We start from the raw sequence: 25,116 nt of genomic DNA on the forward strand, positions 1-25,116 counted from the left end.
CGCTAATATATAGAGAAATTCTTTTTAAATAATAATATCGCGTTTAAAGTAAGAATTAAAGTAAAATATTAGAAAAAGCGTATATATTTACTAGCTTCGATATCGCGAATATTTAATTAAAATAATAAATAATAATAGCTATTATAAGAGTAGTAAATACTTTTTTTTTAATTTTTTTTTAATAAACGCTAATAAAAAGTCGGAGGCGGAGCTAGGTTAGTTTTACCAAGCATTCTTATTTAATTTGCAATTCATAAATTTAATTCTATGATCTACGGACAGGTACATGCATGAATTTCTACCAAGCGAACACATCTCAGCAGGAAATGACAGTGATTGTCCAGGTACCAATGTATCCATCCATCCGTTCCTTCAAGATCTAGTACGTTGTACCGTTCTATTGCCACGGGACCCGCAATAGAAAGAGACCATCTAAAGGCGCCTCGAACTTCACCAAAGAGAATAGTGTAGTTGCTGGATTCTGAAACATTCTTGGGCCCTTCCCGATGAATGTCCAACCGATACAATCCGCAATCCTTGATGATAGTGAGGGAGCTCTTCACAAAATTTGCTCTGCCAGCCGAGGACGCGGACAGGTATTTTCTCCTAATCCATCAATCGCCAGAACAAATTTTCATACCTCTGTGTGGTCTTTAAGCTCCGAAAACTGCATGACACATTCATGTAATTTGGACTCTCCATCTTCATCCGCTGAATTATCAGGAAAAGGCTTTTCGCAATCATCGAATGGGTCGATGGACGAGCTATGAGGACGGTCTGCTCCAATATCGGACGATACAGGGCCCCCGTTTCCTGTCACGATTGGACTGACACTACGCCATTGGCATTGGGCTTGAAGAATGCATAGAAGCCATGGGTAAACTCCTCAACCGCGAGGTCTGTCGGATGGAAGTTCTTCTTCTATGTACCCTAAGTGGTTAGGATTAGGTCCCAGAAGATGCTCATTGTCTGAATACGAACCGCATTCATAAAGTACTTGCAGCTTTGGTAGCCTGGACTGGACGGCATCTATGACGGCGCTCCAGGATCCATAATGATCGCTTGAGCTGTCTTTCGTTTGCAGCGTGGACATGAATTGGCGGGCCCAGAGTCCAGGAACTGTCCATTGTATGGGCTTGGTAAGAGATCTTTGCGTTTTTTCGATCAAGGAGGTCACTCGACGGAGGTCACCGGTAAAGAAGGAAGCAAATTCCAGCTCACACTCACTATGTAGCCTATGTCCTGGTCAAAAGGCGTGTAAAATCCTGGGTTTCTTGGCATTCACTTATGGGTTCTACACACGGCCAGGATATTGGATCTTCCCGGACCTCCAGAGCCCATTTCAAGTTGTTGTACCTAGGTCTAACATAGCTAGCATCGGACTTTGCAAGATCGAACCAATGTAAACGGTATCCTTGTCTTGGGTTCCGAGGTCTAACGCGTTTGAGGGTGTATCACTTGCATGCAGACTGCAGTTCTTTTCATTGAAAGATTATAATCTCTCACGCAACGATCTAATCTGATCGCAAAGGAGACAAACAGGATATGGATATTTCCATCATCTTTTGTTCAACATCGCTAGCTGAGACCTGAACTAACAAGCTTTGGTGGGTATGTACGATGCATTTCGACGGATCTATATACTTCGCGACCAAGCCATTGTTTGTACCACCGTCTGGTGTCAACAGCAGACGAATTCGAAGGCAACAAGAGCGGCAAGACTAATACCCTGACTCTGTGGGCGTACTTTTGCCATGAGATATGGACATGTAAGGTTCCTGATCCATTTGTTGTCAGCCAACCACATACGAGGCAAAAGCTGGTGGTAGTGCTACAGATTACTGACCAAAACCTTTTTGGCGTTGCAGACTCGCCACGACAGATTGCGGACGTTGCCGTCGGCTTGGACGACCTCAGGTGCAAATTCTATCCCGAACCTGTATGTTCATCAGTATTTGGCTTGCAGCATTTATCGAGGGCCAAGAGCGACTTACATCTGGTGCACCGCAAAGACCACTCTCTTTGCAAACTTCCCGTCCCTCTCTACCTGACCGCCGAAGGTCTCGTCCACAGTAGAAGGTGCAATATCTGGATCTCTATCAAGACAGTTTCTTATCAGCTGCAACAAAGCGTCCTCCACAGCACCGCGAATCGATCCATTTGCATCGACTTCGACGTCGTCCTCATCAAATTTGTTGATCCTAGTCTCGAATGGTAGTGAGATGGCCATAACGTTGTGCTTTCCGTTGTGATGATATCTGAACTCGAAGACCCCTGTTGTCCACCACAGCTTGTCCCCTGAAAATTCCATCTCGCCCGAAAGATAATCTTTGGTCTCCCCATCTTTACGTCCGGCCCCCGATACTCGGATATCGCTTACGAGGATGCCGCGATCTGAGATAATGGAACCGTACTGATCTTGATTGGTTGCCACCCATCGGCCTTGGGAAGAGACCCGAGTAGCATCCCGCGAAGCGTGATCTGCAACCATGTACAGGCCTACCCAGTCCTTCTTGCTGTGATTCAAGGGCGCCGTCCATCGCACTTTGATTGGTGCACCATATTCAAAGCTCAAAGTCTTGAACGACGAGCGCTGTTCGGGTCTTGCCTGATTTTGTTTCCCGCTTGTGTACGTCGCACAGGATGTTGAGGGCGTGCCTTCGACCTCCAATGAGTATTCATTTGGGTCATAACCAGCGAGATCTGGCGCTACTCTGGTGATGCTGATGCGTGTGGGATGTTTGAGTAAAGCTGTTGAGTCCTTCACGAAAAGGCTCACGCCTGCTGCAATCTTGGGACGAGCAGCATCGATAAAGTCTTCGAATGAATCGATTGTTCCTTCCAGGAGTTTGTCGACACTGCCTCGCCACTGAAACAGATGTGGGGGGAGCGATCGCTTCAGGCTCTTGACCAGACCAGATTCCCGCCGCAGGCTCTGACCGTACAGCTTTTGCATGTGTGGCCGCTCGACAAGCTGGATGAATGCAAGGGTTAAGACATGGCTGAGCAACGCGAGAAAGAAGATTGCGCTGCTCCTGGTAATTAGCGCTGCACCCCAGACACCGGCTAGTCCTATCACTCGTTCGGGATTGTTGAGGAAGCGGTATATGCCACTGTATGTCAACTTCGGAGAGTGATCGAAAAAGAAATCTCCGAAGAACCAGCCGAACTCGCCCAGTGAATCGTAGATACTGACTGCCGTCCAAATTTGTAACGCCACCAAGCTAATACCCACCACATGCTTCAGAAGGACCAGCCCATGCTCCCAATCTTGCGGGAGTGAGTACATCTTCCACGATGCCGCTACGAAGCTTGCATAGGACAATGTCATGGAGAGATGATATATTCCTTTCCATTGGCGCCAGGCTTCTTCGGTGCTCTCACCATATTTGAGGAAATGACGTGTCCATCGTTTCTTGGATGACTGTCGGTTGAGTAGATATCCCACACCCATCGAATACCACAGACGCCACAGTGCTGCATTGATGACAAATAATCCTTGGTAGAACGGAGTTGACGGTGTCAAGACCACCAAGACGAAGATGTATATCTGTAGGAGAATGACCGAGGTATCGGTCACTCGGTGTAGGTCAATGTTCTTGAGCCCGATGAGATTGTGCACCGGTGAGGGCTGGTTCGTAGAGGCTAGCCGTGGCGCATTGTAGCCGCGATCAACGTCCGTAGATTGACTATCGTCATGCTCAACCTCCGACTGAGATTCAGATTGGAGTCTCCTGGAAGGGGGAGAATTGTACGTCTTCTCAATATGAGGGTTTTCTATCCATACTAGGAATGCGAACTGAGCAGCATGGGCAACGATGGATATGAAGAGGACCTTGTAGCTGGCCGCGATGAGTGAAATACCGTAGTAACCAGCGTATCCGACTGAGTACATGGGATGAGGAGCCATCTCGAAGACACCATCAAATGTCAATTCCTGATCAATCAGATAGAAAAAGTCTCCCCAGTACCAGGCATAGTCTTTGACGACTCGATGAGCATCAAGCTTAACCCAAAGATTGAAGCCAAATAACCCCCAGCCGGTAGCCCAGCGTAGGAAAGTAAGTGCCATACCTTCGTCAGCAGGTCGGCCACCACATGCAATGGCAAATAGGACATAAGATACGAAGTCGCACATTAGAATGAGGTCGACCACACGCCGAAAGACAAGCCAGGTATTATATTCGATGGGCGCATCCTCGAACTTGTAATCCTGGGGTATCTTGGTTTCCATCTCCCGCTTCAAAATACGGTACAGCATTGGATGTGGATTCCCCCCAGTCTTGGGATCGACAAATATCTTCGATCTTTTTGCCCAGGCCACCAGCCTCAAGTGGCGCGATTGAATATGTAGTAGATAGCCTATGCCGACATTGTAGCATGCTCGCCAAAAGAGGAAGACGACCGCAAAAACTGGTATTCGAAGAGAGTCCGGTAGGACAAAAAGTGTTGCAATGTGTATGCCTAAGACAGCAAGGACTATGAGGTCTGAGACGTTTTTCGGTTGGCTGGGCGAGAGGAGCTGGGATACCATATCATGAGTCTGAGGGACCGTGAATACTATTGCAATTTGATGTCAGCCATTGTGAAGCTTGTTCTCAAGGGAACACAAGTTCTGGGCTCAGGCCAAGGGCCCTATGCTCTGGCTCGTCTTTCCTGTAACAAAGCGATGGACAAGCTCGACATGCCTGTGATTAAATGACTATATGATTGACTCACCCGTTCCATCTGGAGTTCTGCCACACGTTTTCTCACTCTTTCCTTCTTCCCAGTTTGGCTGTATGTTATCGTTGTGATCCTCCTTGGGCTCCTTTGGCCTTCGTTCTCGCAGGCCATTTCGGTCCATTTTCCTACCAACTCGACCCCACACGCTCCTGAATACCCTTGAATATTATAGACAAGCGAGGTTGAGGTAGACCGTTGTGATTTTCTGGAAAGGTAGTATTTCGAATAATCTTCAGACGGGGCTTTCCATGCCCAAAGCTTGAAAGAAAGAAAAGAAAAGAAAAGGACTTGGTCAGGGGGACTAAGGATGATCACGAGAGCAATGCCCACATGTGTTGAGATGTAAGCGAAGAGGGGGATGATTGGCATGCAATTGGCGTGTTGAAGCCATCTGCACGTTGAATAATTCGAAAATGCTGCAGGTTTTCGGCGGAAATGGCGGGGGGATTGTTAGAGGCATGACGTTCGCTTTCTTTCATTGGGCTACACGAACACGCAACAATATTGTGAGAGCCTACTCGTAGAGGATGTGGGGGCTCGAGCACAATCTCATAGAGGAGTAAGAGTAAAAAAGTTGGCACTGCTATGAGAGAGAGTAGTCACGAGAAGAGTCGACGTACTCGACTGCACATCGTTTCTTATCACATATCTTTTGCCATACCGTAAGAAGAGTGCCAGTAATCCCGACAGCAGAATGAATTTTAGTTGTAAAGTTAAAGGTATAAAATTATTAGAGGGTAAAAAGAGAAGGAAGAGTAATGATTAAGGAAGAGTAAAATATATAGTATATAGTATGGTAAAATATATATAGAGTAGAATAAAAATAAATAATGATTTTAGGAGTGTAGTAGATATAGAGGTAGTAAGAGTAATAAGAGGTAGAGATATATAATGAAATATATGATAGTAATTTGATGTTGAGAGGTAAAGGAATTTTTATTTTTTTTTTTTAATTTTTTTTTTTTATTTTTTTTTTTTTTTTATATTCTGATAAGGGAGGGAGTCCGCCGCCCGGCACCGTACTGATTGCATTTTCCGTCTCTGCAGCCTTACAAATCACTACTGGCCCTCCATCATAAATTTTTGAGACTTTTTTTTTTCTTGCTATGCATCTTGACACAAATACTCCGCCGTCGAACCCTCGTTCATACACTCGGTGAATCATGTCTTCCACCAGGACAACCACATTGGAAGAGCCTATCCAGGTCGATCTCTCCGCCCCGCTGAAGAACCACCCCTCCCTCGTTGCCCCTGAACCAGAACATTGCCCAGGCCCAGAGTCCAAACTCGCAGGCAAAGGTGATGCCTGCGCCGGCTGTCCTAACCAAAGCATCTGCGCTTCTACTCCAAAAGGTCCTGACCCTGACATCCCTCTCATCACCTCCCGTCTCTCCGGCATCAAACACAAAATCTTGGTCCTCAGTGGCAAAGGCGGGGTGGGAAAATCTACATTCACGACAATGCTAGCACACGCTTTCGCTGCAGATGAAAGCAATATGGTCGGTATAATGGATACGGATATCTGTGGACCCAGTATACCGAAAATGATGGGGGTAGAAGCTGAGACGATTCATGTCAGTAATGCTGGGTGGAGTCCTGTGTGGGTCGCGGACAACTTGGGAGTGATGAGCATACAGTTCATGCTGCCATCCAGAGATGATGCCGTGATATGGCGAGGCCCAAAGAAGAATGGACTGATTAAGCAATTCTTGAAAGACGTCGAATGGGGCGAAATGGACTACCTGCTCGTGGACACTCCACCCGGAACGAGTGACGAGCATCTAAGTGTCAATTCCTATTTGAAAGAATCCGGAGTCGATGGCGCAGTTGTGGTGACAACGCCGCAAGAGGTTAGTCTGTTGGATGTACGAAAAGAGATCGACTTCTGTAGGAAGGCAGGTATTAAAGTACTAGGTATCGTTGAGAACATGTCGGGCTTCGTGTGTCCGAGCTGCAAACATCAGAATCAGATCTTCAAAGCTACGACTGGTGGGGCAAGGAAGCTGGCAAAAGAGACAGGCATTCCCTTCCTTGGGGCAGTCCCTTTAGATCCAAGGATTGGTATGGCATGTGATTATGGGGAGAGCTTCTTTGACAACTTCCCGCTCAGTCCAGCTTGTGCGGCTCTACAAGGGGTGGTGAAAAGGGTCCAAGAGGAGGCCGGTATTAGTACAGTGCCATGAGAACAGAATTGGGATTTGACAGTTGCATACGACGGCCTCGGATTGTTTGGCATTTGAACGGAGCGGGCATTTGCATGGACGGCGTTCCTATCAGCTCAATAAGGATCTTAATTTGCTATACAAATATCTTGATAGTTCAGAAATCGCTTTTTACCAGAAGGAAGCCCACGTCTACCAGATCCTGTTCCCTCCCTTACCTCTAAAGGCATTGCTTTTACGAAGTAACATCTGGGTCCATTGCAAGAGGAAGAAGACGGGCAACAGCTCCTGTTTGATTGCTTATGAGGAGACCCCCGTTGCTGCTGGTGCTGTTTATGAGCGAGCCATGGTGGCCAATGCAACCATCAGTGCTGTTATCAGGTTTGGTAGATGCATCACATAGAGGTGCTGGTGGGAAGGATGGTGGGAGGGGACGGGCTTTGGATATCTCGATTTCGAACGTCGGTGGCAGGGGCGGCCCCACTCCGAGTTTCGTGATGTTTTGGTATTCAATAGCTGCATTCCGGGTTTAGAATCATTAGTATATTTCGAGGCGATGCACTGACATTGTCTCCCGAGCAAGGTCGTAGGATCATTCGCGTCAAATGGTCGCGCTGAAGCTACCCCACCAAGGCCAATCGCTTGAGGGCCATCCAGACAGGTACCCAACAGTACATCGATCGTAGCTCGAAGAACGTCCAATGTGCATGCTGGATTGTAATTCCGGCGTCAGTATTGCTATTCGAGGGGTTGCATTGAGCCTTGGAACATGTCTACAGAGTAGAACCTCCCAAGACATGTCTCAAGACTCAAGGTTTGGTCCAAAGGGGGAAAGATGGACTCCGAAATCACCTACCATGGCGCTGCTTACTGCTGACTTCAATCTTACAGTTACCTGTTCAGATTAGAGTTCGGCAGGAGCAGAAGTATGTCGTTGGTTTTCATACCAACTTGCTTGATGAGCGGTTCCTTAGGGCCTACTATTACATTTCCTTCTCCCACGAATGTGAAAGAGGCATCTTCACAGTCGCGGGGCCTCGGCGACCCTTCACTTCCATAACAGTTGTAATCTACCTGTTTGGAGATCAACTCTGCCCGTTCCCGCAATTTGAGAAGCGTGAAATTTCTAGATAGTACTCACGTTCTCAGGTATAGAGTTAGTGATGTTCCTACTATCCCACCAGGCTTGAGTTCCTCCGATCCTCATGCGCTTGTAAATTTCTTTGAGTGCGTTGACTATCACGAATATTTTGGCACGGTTCACCTTGAACACAATCGGTGGTATTGATTCAAGCAAGCCATTTTGTACCGCTTCGTTGACTCGAGGGTCTGTGTCGCCAGGTCTCCCTCTGCCTTGCCTCGGGGAAACCTGCACGGTCAAGAAAAGAGGGGTATTGTAGCCAGCAGGTACTTTCTTATACTTCGAAACCCCCTCGATGGTGTTTTCGAGTTTATACGTGATAAATCCACCCCGTCCAAAGTTGTCGATGATGCAGCTCGCGTTCACTTGACCCACCAATTCCCTCAAGGTACTGCGGTTCTTTCAGTATCGAAGGACCAGGACATGCTTCGGAAAATAGTTTACCTCTTCCTAATATATACATTATTGTCGGTGTTGGATCGACCTGCCAGGTCTACCGTAATCACGCATGAAGCCTCGAATGGGTGTGCTTCAGGATCGTGTCGTTAGTCTCTCGGGAACGACTTTTCGCTCAACGACGGTCACTGCCTGACTGAATCGAAGTCTGGACGGTCCAAAGACTTACTATTATTATCGTAGTAGTAGACCGGAGTTATGAGGGCCTCCTGGCCATGATATCTCTTACGCGACACGAATTGCGAAAATCGACGGCCATCTGGCATGGTCTGTAAAGCCTTATAGCAAGCGTGTTTGTCAAGATTCTCTCCATACTCTGGCGCACATTCTACAACATCAGGCAGCTTGGGATATGGACCGGCTGTGACCGATGCAATAGCTGTGATCTCTAATGTAGAGCCTGACATGCACGACAAACCAACGAAAAAGCCAGCAAGGCGCAAAGTGTATAACAGGGAACGCATTTTAGACTGTGATAGTAGCAAATCCTGAGGATTGATTGTCCCGGGATAGAGATCGTCTTTGTTTGCGGAGAGAAAAGAGAATCGCGCCAGATGCAATACGCCGTTGCTTCACGCTCCCAATCATAATTTGCGCCTAATGAGGGCGCTTTCTTTCTCTTCTCCAAGATTGGACATGGTAGAGACCAGAGCGCTTCAGTGTCGACCAGACCCGCTCATACGTCTGGCGGCTGCGGAAAGCCAGGCGCATAATCCGTACCAAGAACACTCTGCCATTATGTTGTAAGCGACTCTGTTCTTTGAGAGAAAGCACGCTTATTCCAAGGCTACATCTTCCAAGAATCTTACCCATGGATACACTGGGCCTGGAAAAACGCATCCAGTTTTCGCGGTCTCGCGACATCCTTCTTTCCTACTTCAGCGGCAGCCCGAAGAGTCCTCCAAACAGTCCGCCTCCCTTGCCTCCACTTTCTCCTCTTATGGCCTCATCCTCAATCCACAGACGCAGAAAGTCTTTGTCTTTCATTTCCTCGACATTGGTGAGCCTCGTTTGTAGCTGCGCTTCCTGTCTACTGAAGGCCAACAGGGTTGGAATACTCGTAATCTATATATACCCATTAACGCCTTTGTCCTCTGTCAAGTACCTTTGTTGAGGTCTCCAAGCGATTACACACCGTGTATCTATTTCTCGATCAGTACATACAAAGACTGCGGCCTTGATCTGGAGAAAAGGGTTCAAGTCAGTACCGGCCTGCAACGTCTCCCAGAGTAGGGGAATCGAATTCAATCTCTGCATAGCCCACGCCTCCTCTTTCCTCGCCCGCCCCTTCTTCCTCTATCAGTTGCCGTATGAGAGGCGCCACCATACGGCATGAGGGGCACCAGGAAGCAGTCCAAAGAGTGATCAATGCAGTGCGATTTGATGCAGAGAGAAGAATCAAAGTGTCAAAGTCCGAGGGCGAGCGAATCCTATGATGTCGATATCAGCTTTGAGTAGTTGTCCGGAAGCCCATGAGGGGAGATAGCGACACATTGACGGGCGACATACTTACGGATCGTATATGCGATTCTTAGTTAGGTTTGGAGGTGTCGTACTTAATGGTCGAGCTCTGGTGGTGCTTTTTATCTGGGACCTCGATATGAGGTATTGCCTAGCCAGGCTGCGGTATGTTGAAGACAGTGACTTCATACTAAGTGAATTACTCTGTGCGGTATGGGACTAGTAGTGCTCAGGGCTTAATATTGCTGACAGAGTATGCAGGTACTATTGGAGTCTGGCAACCGCCCGCCGCGCACCGATGCCTGATAAGAGCGAGGAGAGCCGCCCGCACGACGTTTGGGACAAATGCCCCTGGTCGTACGCGGGGAAAAAATATGAATTTTTTAATTTTTTTAAAATTTTTTTAAAAAAAGTTAGTAGATCGAGTGAGCGCCGGCGCTGGAGAAGTTGCCTGGTATCCCATATTTACCGGTCGTGGAGATAGGTTATATGTTACCCACTGGGTTGTGATATATGTTTGGGGCGTGTCTCAGATTCGGACTCTATCATGTTACGGGCGTACCCTTGACACACCACTAGCCCTATGGCTGGGGCCTTGGCGGAGGCATTCTACTATATCATGCCTCTTCACATACATAGTTCGTAGCCTTATTATCCTGTTTACCTCACCCATACTGGTATCGTATCTATACTAGTCCTGACATTATAATAAGGCTCCTTCATACCCCCACCCGGCGAAGAGAAACTTAAACAAACAAGATGTAACTGGGTTCCCAGTCACATACTCGAGGATAGCAGAGTGACTAAACAGCTACCAAGACCTACCCCTTCCATTCGGATTAGCGGACGAATTCAAAGAAACGCGCTGGCGGGGCTTTGGAGAAACCAAGTTGAGCCATCGTTCCCTGGGAAGCCCACCAGACGGGTAACTCGATTTCATAGGAATCGGACTCGCCAAAACTGTGGGCGAGGGATAAATAAGGCACAGGGACTATTCGTACGACTGGCGAATTGATAATAGAAAGAAATCGTCACAAACCCACACTGACAGTGAGCCTGCTACAATGGCAGCAAACTACGACCTTCTGGCATGTCGACAACACACATAGTGAGCCTGCTACAATGGCGACGGGAACAGACCCGGCAAAGATACATCGACCTCTTCACTGAGCATGTCGACAACACACATAGTGAGCCTGCTACCAAATGGCATTCAACATATTCGATTCTTTCCTACCTCCCTACCAAACCAACGAATCGACGAGATGGAACGGAGGATGGATTCTTGATGGCAAGAGCATGGGAGACACAGGGCAAATCTACAGTGAAGCTCCCAGGCCAGGCTGCCAACAGGTGTTGGAGGATGACACATGCATGCGTTGGATTTTCTTCAGTTCTACCGATGGACTTGATGGCAAGAGCATGGGAGACGCAGGGCAAATCTACAGTGAAGCTCCCAGGCCGGGCTGCCGTAGGTGTTGAGGCGAAAAGTGGAGGACTATGGCAAGAGACTGGGCGGAGAAGAACTCGGAGAATCTTGCTGGTACGCAGGCAGATGTGGCTATATCTCCGGGATCTCTGGAGGCTGGGTGGGTCACCCTGCGGCCCGGCATCCACTAACCTGGAAATCTTCTCCGGTCGGGCCTCAGGCTTGGTGTTTGGAGACACAGGGCAGCGTGGGCGTGCATCTCGGTCCCAGCCTGGGGGCCTGGCTTTGAGAGGGGGGTAGTGTTCGAGCGTCCCTTGACACCCTTGGCTGGGCCTTGGCGGAGGCATCCTACTTATTGCCTTTCCTTAGTTCGGTGCCTTTTTCCTTCTCCTCTACTGTTCGCCCTTGCTGGTCCTGACATTATATAGCCTGTTCCGGCGGACACCTCCTGTTGGGACGAATCAAGAAATGCGCGGCGGGGCTTTGCAACAGTTGGTCCTGTCCCCGCGGGTATGTTTGGTCGCGCCGTGGTGGAGTCGGTGGACTTCGCGCGCGTGAGAGCCCCCCCCCCGGGCCGCCTGGGCCGTCCCCCGCTGTGTCTGGGCCTGCTCGTGGCGGGAACAGCCGCACACTGTGCTCTTCGCTTGTCGCAGTTTTTCCCCCCCCGCGGCGTTGGGATGATGGGTGGTTTGATGGGTGGGGACCGGCTGTGCCCGGCGGCTCGGTGTTGGGTTGGTTGGTTTTTTATCGGGTGGGAGCTGGGTGGATTGGGTGTGCTCTTCGGTGCGGTCGCCCCATTTATATTGCCGAGCCGATTCCGTCATGCGGAGTAGAGTGAGAGCTGGACGCTGGTCGAAGCCGTCATTCAGCCCTATCTACCAATTGTGACTCAAATCAGGGCTAGCCTCTAGCCTCTAGCCTCAATTGCTAATACCTTATTTCTGGTGTTCTCCCGCCAAGAATCTAGGTATTTTAGACAATGCTCAAAGGCATGGAGACTTCAAAGATCCAAATGAAACGAGACTTGTGACATTTTGAATACAAGGACTACCCTTCAACAAGAAGCTGATCCTTTTGGTGACCATTTCAAAGCTTGGAACCCCAAGCACCCTACACACGACTTCTTTCGTCTTTTCCCATTACGGCACCAGGCGCCTCTGATACTAATTCCTTCCTGTTACCGAGCTTTTAATACAACGTTAGCTTTTGCATCACCAGCGTAGATTCCATCCACGCGTCTCTCCCTCTTGGTCCATGCATCCTCGATCTTGTCTTTCCTACACGGAGAAAAAGTTCCGTGTGTTTCGATCATCTGGAATGCACGAAAACTCTGGCAAATCCTTGTACCGGCTAAGGATCTGAACATTATGACGATTTCTTCCAGCCAGCAGCGACTGATAGCTGGAGGACACTTATGGCTGTCGAGGATATTGCGTGACAGGGAGATCTGAGAGCTTGGGGATGCCTGAACTTGGACAGAGCAAGAAGGCAGCAGACCGCCGGACAAGCATCTGGGATTTACTCAGCGTAGATGTGGAAGACTGCGGCCACACCATTGGCTTCGAGAAGCTCCATAGGTTCTGAGGCTTTGGTCCCATTAACACTCCGTTTTCGAAAGCTGTCTATGAGAAAGGGTTGCAACCGTGGAGTGGTTGAGGATCGACTCTTGATTATTTAGAGACTTGCTCGGCAGCGACGTAACGTGCTACCGATATAATTTGCATTATTTCTTTCGCACAACAGGAATGTAGCGTTCAGCTAGCAGCGTTCTTCGGATGGCCAAACTGGCTTGTTTGGACCTTGACTTCCGTAGACTCTTTGATGGCCTCTATTAGCACCAAGCGAGCAGCCACAGCTGCCTCCACGGCTTGGTCTACAAGAGGCTCAAATTCCATAGTATTGGCCCTGTTGCCATCTGTTGATGCCATGATGCTTCTTTTGGTCCATAACTCTGTTATTTCATCCCGAGTCTGTAGATAGCCTATCACGCAAGCTGCAAAGATTTCTTCATGGTCCGAAGGGCAAGGATCCAGGAACACTTGTGGAGGAGCAGTAGGTTGGCGAACAACGGCAGCCACACCGCCAGTGACAAGGTCAATACAATCGATTCCTGCATCAATGATGGCAGCAGAGGCCACAGTGATGCAGCCAGACAGAATAGACATCATCCCCCAGCCGCCTGTTCGCCCACTTTCACCCGATTGACCTTTGTTCCACGAATTATCTTCTTCGCCTTCCAAGACTGTGATAACGACGTCGATCCCGCTCTTTGGCCATCTCTCGCCGATCAGGACTCCTCGAAGCGCAGTCTCAAGGTGAGCGGCAAGATCTCGTTCGCCAACGTTAGGAATGTAACCTCTCCGTTGTCGAGCCGCGAAAGGTGCAAACTTGATACGTGTGGAGAGTAGGAGTTGGGGCGAAAAGGGTGCAGATCGGGGAAGAGGTCGAGGGCCGTGCACAGTGCATGTGAGTTTGAGGGCAGGTGCTTTACTTGCGAGGGATTCGCTCGCTGCAGTCGGTGTGGATGGTTCGAGTTCGAAATATGCGGAACCGGACGCTGATGGTGTCAAGCCGGTCTTAAGAACTGAATTCCACGCAAGCATCAGTACAAGATATTGGCCAAATCACAGTTCGTTGTGAATAGGAATCGTCGTGCAGAACCCACAGATTTTCCTGAGCTCATCGGGTGCCCTTGTACGCTTTGCAGGAGAAGTAGTCTTGCTAGTCAGAGAGGAAACAAAGACTGGGGGCGCGGTACCACCTAGGGGACCATTGATGCGACGTCTGTCCGTCATGCTACCAGCACTCTTGGCTTCACGTCAAAACCTGGGTATCCAAATATCCGCGACTCGTGCCTGGATTTATACGCTAGCCGCGGGCTTATCCCCGCATATTTATCTCCATGCAAAAGGCAGAAAGCTGAAACTAGTTCTTACGACCCCGTCTTCGTTATGTATTTCGAACATTTCTATACTTCTAATGTCAGGGCTTTTTTTATCACCCCAACTCTGAGGGAAAGCTCTGCGTTGCATTGCCGTCTTGATCTCTTTCTGCACTGTATCTCGGTCGTGTGACTTTGAACAGCAGCAAATGCTGCATCTCTACGAGTCCAAGAGTGGCTTGCAATGTCATATGCCATGCTGCACCATGACAACCGATCCCGACATGCCGTCGGTAAATGTGAAGGAACCTACTCACCTCCAATGGGTTCCGATTCGGGTTTGGAGGTCGGTCCAGCCATAAATACGAATAAGCAAGGAGATCTAGAAGGAAATTTCGAACTGAAAGACTTGACTGGCAGTCATAACGGTTCCAGATGTTCGAGTTCGACGTTTGATCCTGAGTTTGAAGAAGCTCACAGCGATGAGGAAGAGAAAAGCCCAAGCTTTCTGAGGTCTCGTAGAGCCAGCGCCTCGACACTGCAGAGCTCCATGCTTTACACCCCAGATGAAGAGAAATCCGTCATCAGGAAGTTCGACCGTCGATTGGTCTTGTTTGTGGCTCTTTTGTACATGCTCTCCTTCCTCGACCGATCCAGTACGTTCTTACGACCCATTGACTGTTCTGTGCTCACCAGCGGCCAGATATTGGAAATGCGAGGATTGCCGGTTTGTCAGAGGATTTACATCTAAGCTCATTGCAATATGAATGGCTACTACGTGCTTTCTATATCACTTACATTCTTTTCGAATGGATGACTCTGTTGTGGAAAGTGTTTCCCCCCCATATCTACCGTGCGTATGTTCATTCCCTATGCTACCGTTTAATTACGCTTCTTAGTTGGAGTTGACAATTCGCACAGTCTCTGTATGTGTAGCATCATGGGGTCTCATTGCCTCAATGCAATCTGTGGCTTTCTCGTTCATATCCTTATTCATTCTACGGGCAGCCCTTGGGATAGGAGAGGCAGCATTTGTTGGTATTCCATTTTTCATGTCGTTCTTCTACCAATCAGATGAATTGGCCTTCAGGACCGGCCTGTTCATCTCCGCGGCACCACTGGCCACATCATTCGCCAGCAGCTTGGCCTGGGTGATCACCAAAATAGGGAACCATGTTCCTATCGCCGACTGGCGCTTATTATTTCTAGTGGAAGGCTTTCCTAGTGTTTTCGTCGCAGTTTTCGTGTTCCTGTACATACCGGACAACCCTGAGACAGCTAGATACTTGACTCGAAGGGAACAGAAGGTGGCTAAATTACGACTTCGTAAGGAGACCGCAGGGAGAGAAGCTGGGAAAGGGGGTCTGAAGTGGAGCGAAATCCGGGAGACCCTCATTGATCCCAAGAGTTTTCTTACAGCTGTATGGTCTCAAAATTAAAACATCTGGCGTGTGCTGATTGATGACGGCAGGCAATGTTTTTCTGCTCCAACGTAGCTTTCAGTTCCTTGCCGGTCTTTCTGCCAACCATCATCAAGGAGTATGTCAAACCCTTCCTCCCCTAACGCTACGTTCTAATAGATTAGGATGGGCTACTCGGCTCTCACCTCACAAGCTCTTTCCGCGCCACCCTACCTCGCTGCTTTCTTCACCGTCCTATCGACAGCATACTACTCTGACCGTTACCGCACACGCAGCGCCTTCGTCATCTTCCACGCTTTTCTCGCTTCCTTCGGCTACGCAATGATGGCAATCGCGGGTTCCGTAGAGGCCAGCGCCAAATGGCGCTATATAGGCGTCTACCCCGCAGCTATGGGTTTCTTCTCGGTTGTTACGATCGTTATCACCTGGACCATAAATAACCAAGATTCGGATTCCAAGAAAGCCACCGGTGTCGCCATGCTAAATTACATCGGGCAACTAGGACCTTTGGTTGGAGTGCATTTGTATCCAGATAGCGATCAGCCGTATTATGTGAAGGGCATGGCCATCTGTGCGTGCTTCATGGCGACTGTTGCGGTTCTAGCATTAGCGCTCAGGTGGATACTAGACATTAAGAATCGGAGGATGGCCGCTGAAGACTCAAAGGCCGATGGAGAAGACGAGGGTCTTGTTGTACAAAATGGGACAGATCGAGGGAGACGACAATTCATGTTCATGTTGTGAGCACAAGGCTCGCAGCTAGCAGTTGAAGAGGCGCCTGCACGAAGCCTAACATCATCAACAACAGGAATTCCTTTACTCATCAATGCGAAGTAAACGACACAAAGCTGAAGAGATCACAGCGAAAACTCATACTCGATTTTTGCAAGAATCGTATTTTTCAGGTTAAAATCATGCACAAAGGCCATGCCTGTCTTGTCCTCTAGCCTCGTCTTGTCGCTAGCAACGCGAAGTGCTTCCAGGAAACCTGGTAGAATGCTCCGGATTTCGTACCCAATGCTTGCAGAGTAAATGTTGCCCCGGTGGTTTCTGGCACAGATTTCCAGGCGGACCTCCCTGACAAAGGCTGCAATCGCTGGCTCGTTGCCTCCGGATATGCCTTCGGAAATAGCTTGCTTCCTTTTCAGGTCCAGCTGGGACCACCTTCTTGCCGTGCTGATTTGCAAAGTATTGTATGATGCCGGAGCCTTTGGAGCTTGCGTGAGGTCCGGAAGGCCAGTCTGGGAATTGAAAGTGCTACCGATTCCGTATACCTCGCTGAAGTGGTTCGCACGACGCGCACGGATCGCAAGGGCATTAATGGGCTCTGATTGAAGGTCTGCCTCAGTGTAAAACTTGGCAGGGCAGCCCAGCTACCCACAGTGTAGGACGCTAGGACCGAAAGGACTGACGAAGGGAGGCATCACTGTTCCGTCACCAAGGTGGGCCTCGTACCCAGCCTGCGGGTTGGCAAAAAACTTGAAGTCAGTTTATCGAAGATAGGTCCTTCTGCAATGAATTCTTCTGGGTTCAGCACTGCTGGTGCCAGCGGCTCTCTTAACTTCACGTTTACAAAGAAAGTTTTTGGTGTGGTATGACCCTTCTGTGTAAACAGTGCCCAGAACGTGATGGCTTGTAGACGAGGTGTGACGTCTCGACGACTGGCATGGTCGAACCCTGCTAGGAAACGCTTCATCTCCTGCCACTGACCCAATGCGTCTTCCAGTTTCGGCCAGAACCTGTCTGCCGAAACAATGGATGTTGGACCACCCAAATCTCGTGGGACCTGCACATTCCGGAGTCAGTAAAGCACGAATTTTTTTGACGCAGAAAATTTAATAAAACAAGGTTGGGGAGCGTCATGAACATTTAAGTCCCAAATCAGTGCCTGGGACTCAAACATGGTGTCGAATTTGGGGCGGGGGGGGGGGGGTTTGCTGCAAAAAGTGCACTCACGTTTGGTGCGTTGAAGCCTTGGTATACAAGTTGCAAGAATGGGTGCGTCCATGATTTATCTCCGTCCTTCTCGCGAAAGAGCCCGTTCATGATGTTGGTGATGACAAGGTTAATGAGCTTCGCCTTCTGCATTGCCTCCATCCTCCCGGCGACAATAGGCAAATTGAGCAACTCGTACCATCTCAACATTTGATTGAAGCCAGCTAGAGGGTATTGGATGATCCAGCTGTCAAGATGTGCTTGATTGTAATCCGAGACGGCCCATAAAAGAGCCTGAGAATAGGCAACCCATTGTCCAGTCTCACTGAAATTTTCTCGTGATTCGCACCTCTGGAGAAGGTTTCGAAGAGTCCAGTCCAAAAGCTGTCGACGAGAGGAGATCTCTGCATCTTCACTATCTTTAGCGCACCAGTTCTTGGTCTCCAGAGTCCGTTCGATTATCGTCATGAAAAGCTGTAATACCCCCGATGCGCTGGTAGCAAGTCCAGCTGTGATAGCAAGAGTGAGCTGGTGGTTGATGTACTTCTTGTTTGGGCCTCGGTAGCAGACCGTAGGAATGGTAGCCACGATGTTCTCTTGGTAGATGGACCTTGGGCAGGGAAGAGCACACTGGAAACATATACATTGACTGCATATCATGTTCGCGTTCCGCTTCGCTTGCCCGGCAGCCTGTCACCCCAAGAGAAGTTAGCGAAGAAGTTCTCCGTCTTCGCATGGAGGGGAATGTATTCAGACTCACTAGGGGAAAGTTCAGAGCGAATTCTGTAGTGTTCTCTTCAACGGTATCAAGTTTCTTGAGGACCACGGACATGATCTGCTCTTCACCGCAGCAGATTGGACATATGCCGCGAAAAGCTTCGATATCATCGGACAGATCCAGCGCTTGTAGATGAATCTCAGAGTCCTCAGCTGACGATACTTCTGAACGCATGGCCCTGTTACTTTTGCGGTTGAGGATATCGGCTGTATAAGAGGACTTCTCGAAACCTGAAATTATGGAAAGTCCTCGGTTGATGAGCCTGTTGATTTCGGTAGCAAACCGATTTTCCTCGCTCGGAGAATTCTGCAAGTCCAGATAAGTCGCCCGATTGGCGGCATGAGCACCACGAAGCTGATCCATGAGCAAAAGTCTATCCTCATGTCCCGATACTGTCTGGATTCTCTCCATTATCATTCTTGCCCCATGGCGATCCTCTAGCCGTACGATGACTTGCTGTTGCTTGTGGCGAAGGAGTAGATCCCGTAGCTGGCCAAGCTGGCCGCGAGTCTTGCATATGAGTCCCAGTTGAGAGATGGCTTCTTCCCCAAGTAAGTTGCGTAGGTCTTGAAGCCTGATTTGTTGCTGGACGAGCAATGCAGGAACATTGACTAGGGCATTGGTAGCTGCATCCCACTCAGGTCCCAGTGAAGCTGCTCTAGTGGGAGACCTTCGCCCTTCATGTTGTGTCAGATTAATGGCCAATTTCCCACAACGCTTGACAAAAGCAGCTTCGTTTGGGTATTCTGGAAGTGATTCCCAGCTTGATAGATCGAATGAACCTTGGAAATCTTCGTTCGTGAGTGGAGCAAACCCTCCTTTAGCCGCATCAAGTATAGACGCCCCGTCGAATAGTCCTTAAACAGGATCAATGCCGCTCGAGCGACCGCGAAGAACGGTATTCCAACGGAGATATTGGTGTTGCCGGGAAATGCGTACTTTCCGCCAAAAATAAGTAGAACCGCGGGAACATGGATTACTTCCATGACGTCGGCCAACCGAGCGAGCTCTGCGACATTTTGTTCGGCTATTTCCCTGTCCGTAATCAAAACCCAGAGGTCGGAATCCCGTATGGACTCTATTGCAGCCGGTTGTCGGAGTATAGTATCTGGCGAAGTACTACCTGAGCCGGAGAAATAATTGGCAGGTACTATCACAGTGTCTAGAATCTGTGGCATTTCACATTCATGGTCCCACTTTGTCACGTTATCGCCGCGATTTCCGTGGAAAGCTGCCACAGCTTTGGCTTGTGCTCGCATATAGCTCCCATGGTACTGCCAACCGAATCCACAGCGAAGAACTTTTTGGCATCAAAGAAGGAGGTTTGGGTGGGAGGATTCACATCGATACTGAGGGGCTCTGCCACACTCTCTTGCCAGACAAGTAGAGCCATTGTCCAGTGACAGTCGAGCACAAGGGCGTATGTCCTCGCTACTGGCTAAATACGCGGAGGTATCAATAGGGTGTATCAGTACTGTTGCTGGAAGTGAACCGGAAAAAGAGTCAAACCAAATGGCTCGAGAATCATAGCAGACGAGAACATCTGAAATGAGTGGACCTATGTATACAGCATAAATTCCGAAACATGAGTCAGAGTAATCGAAAATAGTGAGTCAATACGGCAGAAAGAAAAGGGCGGGGTTGAGTCATGAATCAGCGTCATGGTCTATGGACTAGTTATGCCTGTCTGTATCAATGTGAAAGGAATCGGATCTTGCGGAAGGAGAAGATCTACATAGACCAGACGTCTGAGATAGAGCCTAAAACACGTGATTGGCATCTAAAAATCACCCACATCTTTCGTGTGAGGGAAGGGTGCTGGCTTTGCTTCGCGGTGACCTGAACCAATTGCGCTGAGTGAAACAGTCCCCTCCATCCCTCTCCTTTCTTTCATTCAGACACCGCTTATTGTCATTACCTTATAGACAAGAAAGCTGCATACTAAGGCGATCGACCTTAGGGTTTCCCGTCGTGCAAATTCGCATTTTCCCCAAAATGAAGGATACACTTCAAGAGTATACACATCGAAAACACCCCCGATCAGGGCATATACCGCCAGAGGCCTTAATCCGCAATTAGATTGAGAATAAGGTAACAATACTTGAAGCTCTATTGCCTTGGACTCCGCATACGTTTTAGTTTAGATAAGCATCCGGCGCATGGTGGGAGAGGCTTTACAACTGAAGCGCCAGGGTGCTTGCCGGTCGCTACCCTAATGAACTCGGCTGGCAACGAGATCCACCTGTACGTGGTGCCGGCTACGAACCCTCTGACAAAGATTCCTATGCCTTCGGGAGTCTGCTCTGTACCTGTTTAGCAGCTGCTACGCGTTGATTGGGTCCCGACTCGTCAGCTGCAGTGGGCGTAAACTTACGGTCCGGCACGTCAGAGGAGCCAAGAGATCTCAAGGGAGCGTACATTTACACATGGGTGTACGATCGGATTCTTCGATTACGACAACGGTCAACTACGTACGAGCGAAAATCGGACAACGAGACGCGTCAGATCGAGGGTTAACGCGTCCCCCTCGAAGAATTCGGTATTATCGACATGACGGCGAGCCCCACCCCTCTCGGTCGGATAATACCTCCCTCCCTCGCTGATCGGTAACTCTTCCCTAAATACTACAAGTACCCGACTCCGGCCACAGACGAGTCGAGCTCGTTTACGAGAATTGTATGGAGGTTTTCTACAGGAAAGAGACCAGACAAGAGAGCTGAATCTAATGTGCTTGGAAAATACCCCCTTGACAGCGGAGTCAGCGAGTAACAAGTGATGGCCGTATACCTCCCAGCCAGCTATCGACGTGCGAATAGGCCTCGATTAGGTCTCGTATCCCTACGGGAATCGAAGCGAGCTCTCGACTTCGGTTTGACAAATGTCACTATTCTCTCTCTTACGTGACGATATACAATGGAGTACTGGGTGTCTGAGGGTACATAGAACAGAGAGGCTAGAGCTCGGCCCGGAGAAACGAGGAAAAAGCTTTGGGGTACATTGCAGAGTGTAATGGTGTCTGGTTGCAATGGAGGCTTTGGAATTCCCAACATAATGTACATAGCCGTGGTTCTCGGGACCACGATTATCTGCCGTACCTTAAATGGGGTACGGATGCCGGACATGGCCGTAAGGCCGAGTGGGTAAAAACGGTTGCACTCTGGGCTACGCCTTTCAATGGGAAGGGGTACGAACAGAGGCACGGCCCTCCGATGTAGGATCTACACACACACACACACACCCTAATGAACTCATTAGCGATATGAGACTTGAATGGCGCTCACGAGGCTAAAAGAAGATCATGGGTGCTCAGTCAAAAGCCGGTTTAGTCAGGCGTCGCCTACCGGCTCCAGAAATATGAAGATTAAGACAATCAACATAGGTCTGGGACTCTGAAACGTAGGCCTCCACAACCGATCATCCCAGATCGTAAGACCTAGTCCGGTATGGGAGGTTGGCTTGGCGGGAGACGCACTCATAGAATGGATTGACTTTTCTCATCGTTGCACTTAAAGACCATGCTGGGGTAGACTCACATCAACGTTGATACAGGGCCGCGGTACATCTCAAGCAGGCGAATCCTGATTTATACGTCAGCCGTAGAAATGTACAAGCTTCGGCATTTGCGGACAAAAATAGTAATGTGCAACAGCATCAGAGAATATGGTAAGTTTGGTGATTTTTTGTCATCAAGATCAATCAGAAGCAGAACTGATGTATTTGTTTCTCATCATTTGTAGGGTTTATGTTGGATAAAGCTTAGGCAAGTGCACTGAGCAAACACGTACCTATCACTTGGTTTCTTCTTCGACCCCACTATCATAACCGAACTATGCATAGTCAGCAGAGATCATAACGAGCTGTGGCCGAGATATCAAGAAATTCAGGGATAAAGATATTCAGATGGTAGTGCATGTAGTTCAATGGCTCACGGAAGAATGGCCGGAACTTGTGTGATGGGTTTCCTCATAATGCAGGCCTCCGGCACAAATACAACGACAAGGGCAACTTACCTTGTTGGTCGGAGATCAAAGATGCGTCAAAGCTCGGTTGACTTGAGATCAGAAAGCGGGGAGACCAGGATATGATTGATAGGCCAGATGTCTGCGTAGTGGTCAATTAACCCTTGGGGCCAATACTTGGATGTGAGCTCCCCATCCCTCGTACTTGCACGAGTTGCTGTGACGTCCGGCTTCGTCTTTTCCAAGGGTCCATACGTTAGGACTTTCAAGGTATAAAGAAGCAGTTAGGAGAACGTTTTGTGTCTTTGGTTGGGAGTGTGAAAACGAGAAGATTGTTGTAGGTGAAATTTCCACACGAGTGCGGGAACCGCCAAGCCTCGGCGAATCGAAAGCCAAGGGTACAGGACAGGGGTTCTTGACTAGCCAGATATATTGCAATTCTCTCCGTGTGCGAACACCAGCACCTCAATCATTACTTCTCCAGTGTTTGGTGACTCCTATGCTCGGCAGATACTGTGTGAGCTACACCTGTTGAATCTGCGGACCGTATGGCACAGTACCTTCGGAAAGCTCTCATTGTGGTCAAACGTGGTCAGAGCGGTTCGCTAGAAGATACGGCCACCGTGCTACGCATCTTCTGTCCTTGGTGGCTTGCGACTCAGAATTAAACATCACAATCGCTCTTTATTAACCCTCTCAAGGCCTGCTGAGATACAGCGGTACGGTCGATACGATGAACAGGCATAATGCCTATGTCAATGGGCAGAAAGGATACTCGTCTAGAGAGAGTGGTAATCTGTCGATATCCCCTCACAGGTAAGAGAGAGCTATTTTCTCGGCCACGCCCCGGCGGCGCGCATGGAATATCTGAACCTGATGCTGACATAGGCTTCTTTACGCCTAGATTTCAGCCGCGGTCCCAGCCAGCTCTACGACGAAGGAGGCAGCTTCTAATACGGTTGGGCATTGCTGGATGCTCTTCCCTGCTTCTCATGCTGATATTCTTCCCTTCAATACGATCCACTTTCTTGACGGTTCTGACTCTTGGCCTTATGTCAAGCTCCGACGTAGAGCAGCTGCAGTTGGAGACTGTTCGGTACTACGACCTATCAGAATCTGGGGGTACCGCCAGGGGATGGGAGCACGAGGAAAGAGTCCTCATGTGCGCACCTCTACGAGACGCCGAATCTCATCTTCCAATGTTCTTCTCGCATCTACATAATTTCACTTATCCACATCATCTCGTCGATTTGGCATTCCTGGTGTCCGATTCGAAAGACAATACCCTACAACTCCTGTCTCAAATGCTAACGGATTTACAAAATGACCCTGATCCGAAACAACCTTTTGGAGAGATATCGGTAATAGAAAAGGATTTTGGGCAGAAAGTCAATCAGGATGTTGAGAGCCGACATGGTTTCGCAGCCCAAGCTAGCAGAAGGAAGTTGATGGCTCAGGCAAGGAATTGGCTGCTGAGTGCCGCACTCCGGCCAACCCACAGCTGGGTCTACTGGAGGGACGCAGATGTGGAGACTGCTCCATTCACGATCTTGGAAGACCTCATGCGGCACAACAAGGACGTCATCGTACCAAGTGAGTGATCGTCTTCATCTTCGCCAATGGTTCTTCGACTGATGACTATAGATGTGTGGCGGCCACTGCCTGATTGGCTCGGTGGTGAGCAGCCGTACGACTTGAATTCTTGGCAGGAGTCGGAAACAGCTCTAGCGTTGGCCGATACACTTGACGAGGATGCTGTCATTGTCGAAGGTTATGCAGAGTATGCGACCTGGAGGCCACATTTGGCATATCTAAGAGACCCATACGGCGACCCGGACATGGAGATGGAGATTGATGGTGTTGGAGGCGTTAGCATTTTGGCAAAGGCGAAGGTCTTCAGATCTGGGGTTCATTTCCCAGCCTTCAGCTTTGAGAAGCATGCAGAAACAGAAGGGTTTGGCAAGGTAGGCTCCGACTGTGTTGATCTCATGACATTGCTGACAACGAGTCTAGATGGCAAAGAGAATGCAGTTTTCAGTTGTCGGATTGCCCCACTACACTGTTTGGCATCTTTACGAACCAAGCGTCGACGATATCCGGCACATGGAAGAAATGGAACAAGAGCGGCGAAACCGTGAGAATGAGGAGAAGGAGCGAGTGGAGCGTATGAAGAAGATTAAAGAGGAGTTCAACGACCAAGGCAGCCAATGGGAGAAAGACAAGAACGCAATTGATGGTATCTCGCAGAAGGAGGAACAGATCAGGAAAGAGCATGATGCCGCCATGGCTGCTCAAGAAGAGAAGGGCCCTGCCGCACAGGCAGGTAAGGAAACCGCAGAAGGCGCTGCTTCGAAAGACTCGAAAGACTCCAAGGTTGCAAAGGATACCAAAGATGCAATTGATGCTAAAGAAGGGAAAGGTACAAAGAACGCCAAAAACGTCAAGGACACCGAGGACACAGCGAATGAAAAGGAAGTCGAGGAAGCTGAAGTGGTCAAGGATACATGAAAAGACAACTGATACCCAATCTCCCCTAGATTTCAAAGGTCGGAAGCGCATTATTCGATTTTACAGCTACACATTCCTGAGAGGAATCCGCGAACCGTTTCTGCCTTGCGGTCGTCAGGAAATCGTTAGCATCGCCAATGAACGATAGCTTCCATTTCTGGCAAAGATCAATATATCGGTAGTACGGACCTTAATATTGGACACGCCGCGGGAATGAACTGTCGGCGTAACGAACTTGATGAGATTTTCTCTACGTCTAT

The 25,116-nt window shown here is 49.0% G+C and overlaps 9 protein-coding genes across 9 annotated transcripts; 4 read left to right on the plus strand and 5 right to left on the minus strand.

Annotated features, from left to right (window-relative positions):
- Positions 1-1,721: 1,721 nt before the first annotated feature.
- Positions 1,722-4,846, minus strand: HO173_009142 (uncharacterized protein; the record flags this gene model as incomplete). Its single annotated transcript, XM_037311035.1, has 4 exons — positions 1,722-1,778; positions 1,847-1,937; positions 1,995-4,560; positions 4,720-4,846. 4 exons carry the CDS (start codon positions 4,844-4,846, stop codon positions 1,722-1,724), a joined length of 2,841 nt encoding a protein of 946 aa, XP_037162129.1.
- Positions 4,847-5,888: 1,042 nt separating this feature from the next.
- On the plus strand, positions 5,889-6,908 carry HO173_009143 (uncharacterized protein; the record flags this gene model as incomplete). Its single annotated transcript, XM_037311036.1, has 1 exon — positions 5,889-6,908. One exon carries the CDS (start codon positions 5,889-5,891, stop codon positions 6,906-6,908), a length of 1,020 nt encoding a protein of 339 aa, XP_037162130.1.
- A 214-nt stretch (positions 6,909-7,122) lies between these two features.
- HO173_009144 (uncharacterized protein) lies at positions 7,123-8,948 on the minus strand (the record flags this gene model as incomplete). Its single annotated transcript, XM_037311037.1, has 7 exons — positions 7,123-7,403; positions 7,454-7,597; positions 7,744-7,782; positions 7,835-7,961; positions 8,029-8,419; positions 8,473-8,557; positions 8,654-8,948. 7 exons carry the CDS (start codon positions 8,946-8,948, stop codon positions 7,123-7,125), a joined length of 1,362 nt encoding a protein of 453 aa, XP_037162131.1.
- Positions 8,949-9,685: 737 nt separating this feature from the next.
- On the minus strand, positions 9,686-10,134 carry HO173_009145 (uncharacterized protein; the record flags this gene model as incomplete). The annotated part of the gene is made up of 2 exons (XM_037311038.1): positions 9,686-9,914; positions 9,998-10,134. 2 exons carry the CDS (start codon positions 10,132-10,134, stop codon positions 9,686-9,688), a joined length of 366 nt encoding a protein of 121 aa, XP_037162132.1.
- A 901-nt stretch (positions 10,135-11,035) lies between these two features.
- HO173_009146 (uncharacterized protein) lies at positions 11,036-11,674 on the plus strand (the record flags this gene model as incomplete). The annotated part of the gene is made up of 1 exon (XM_037311039.1): positions 11,036-11,674. One exon carries the CDS (start codon positions 11,036-11,038, stop codon positions 11,672-11,674), a length of 639 nt encoding a protein of 212 aa, XP_037162133.1.
- Positions 11,675-13,128: 1,454 nt separating this feature from the next.
- HO173_009147 (uncharacterized protein) lies at positions 13,129-14,169 on the minus strand (the record flags this gene model as incomplete). Its single annotated transcript, XM_037311040.1, has 2 exons — positions 13,129-13,958; positions 14,040-14,169. The coding sequence occupies 2 exons, from the start codon at positions 14,167-14,169 to the stop codon at positions 13,129-13,131; spliced, it is 960 nt and encodes a 319-aa protein (XP_037162134.1).
- Positions 14,170-14,577: 408 nt separating this feature from the next.
- Positions 14,578-16,420, plus strand: HO173_009148 (uncharacterized protein; the record flags this gene model as incomplete). Its single annotated transcript, XM_037311041.1, has 5 exons — positions 14,578-14,911; positions 14,959-15,108; positions 15,177-15,676; positions 15,727-15,794; positions 15,841-16,420. The coding sequence occupies 5 exons, from the start codon at positions 14,578-14,580 to the stop codon at positions 16,418-16,420; spliced, it is 1,632 nt and encodes a 543-aa protein (XP_037162135.1).
- Positions 16,421-16,533: 113 nt separating this feature from the next.
- On the minus strand, positions 16,534-19,648 carry HO173_009149 (uncharacterized protein; the record flags this gene model as incomplete). The annotated part of the gene is made up of 5 exons (XM_037311042.1): positions 16,534-17,003; positions 17,132-17,462; positions 17,633-18,301; positions 18,372-19,180; positions 19,231-19,648. 5 exons carry the CDS (start codon positions 19,646-19,648, stop codon positions 16,534-16,536), a joined length of 2,697 nt encoding a protein of 898 aa, XP_037162136.1.
- A 3,433-nt stretch (positions 19,649-23,081) lies between these two features.
- HO173_009150 (uncharacterized protein) lies at positions 23,082-24,856 on the plus strand (the record flags this gene model as incomplete). The annotated part of the gene is made up of 4 exons (XM_037311043.1): positions 23,082-23,164; positions 23,253-23,941; positions 23,993-24,312; positions 24,362-24,856. The coding sequence occupies 4 exons, from the start codon at positions 23,082-23,084 to the stop codon at positions 24,854-24,856; spliced, it is 1,587 nt and encodes a 528-aa protein (XP_037162137.1).
- Between the last annotated feature and the right edge of the window lie 260 nt (positions 24,857-25,116).

This window comes from Letharia columbiana, assembly GCF_014066305.1.
Source record: "Letharia columbiana isolate WasteWater2 chromosome Unknown Sc0000037_s0, whole genome shotgun sequence".
NCBI classification, from domain to species: domain Eukaryota; kingdom Fungi; phylum Ascomycota; class Lecanoromycetes; order Lecanorales; family Parmeliaceae; genus Letharia; species Letharia columbiana.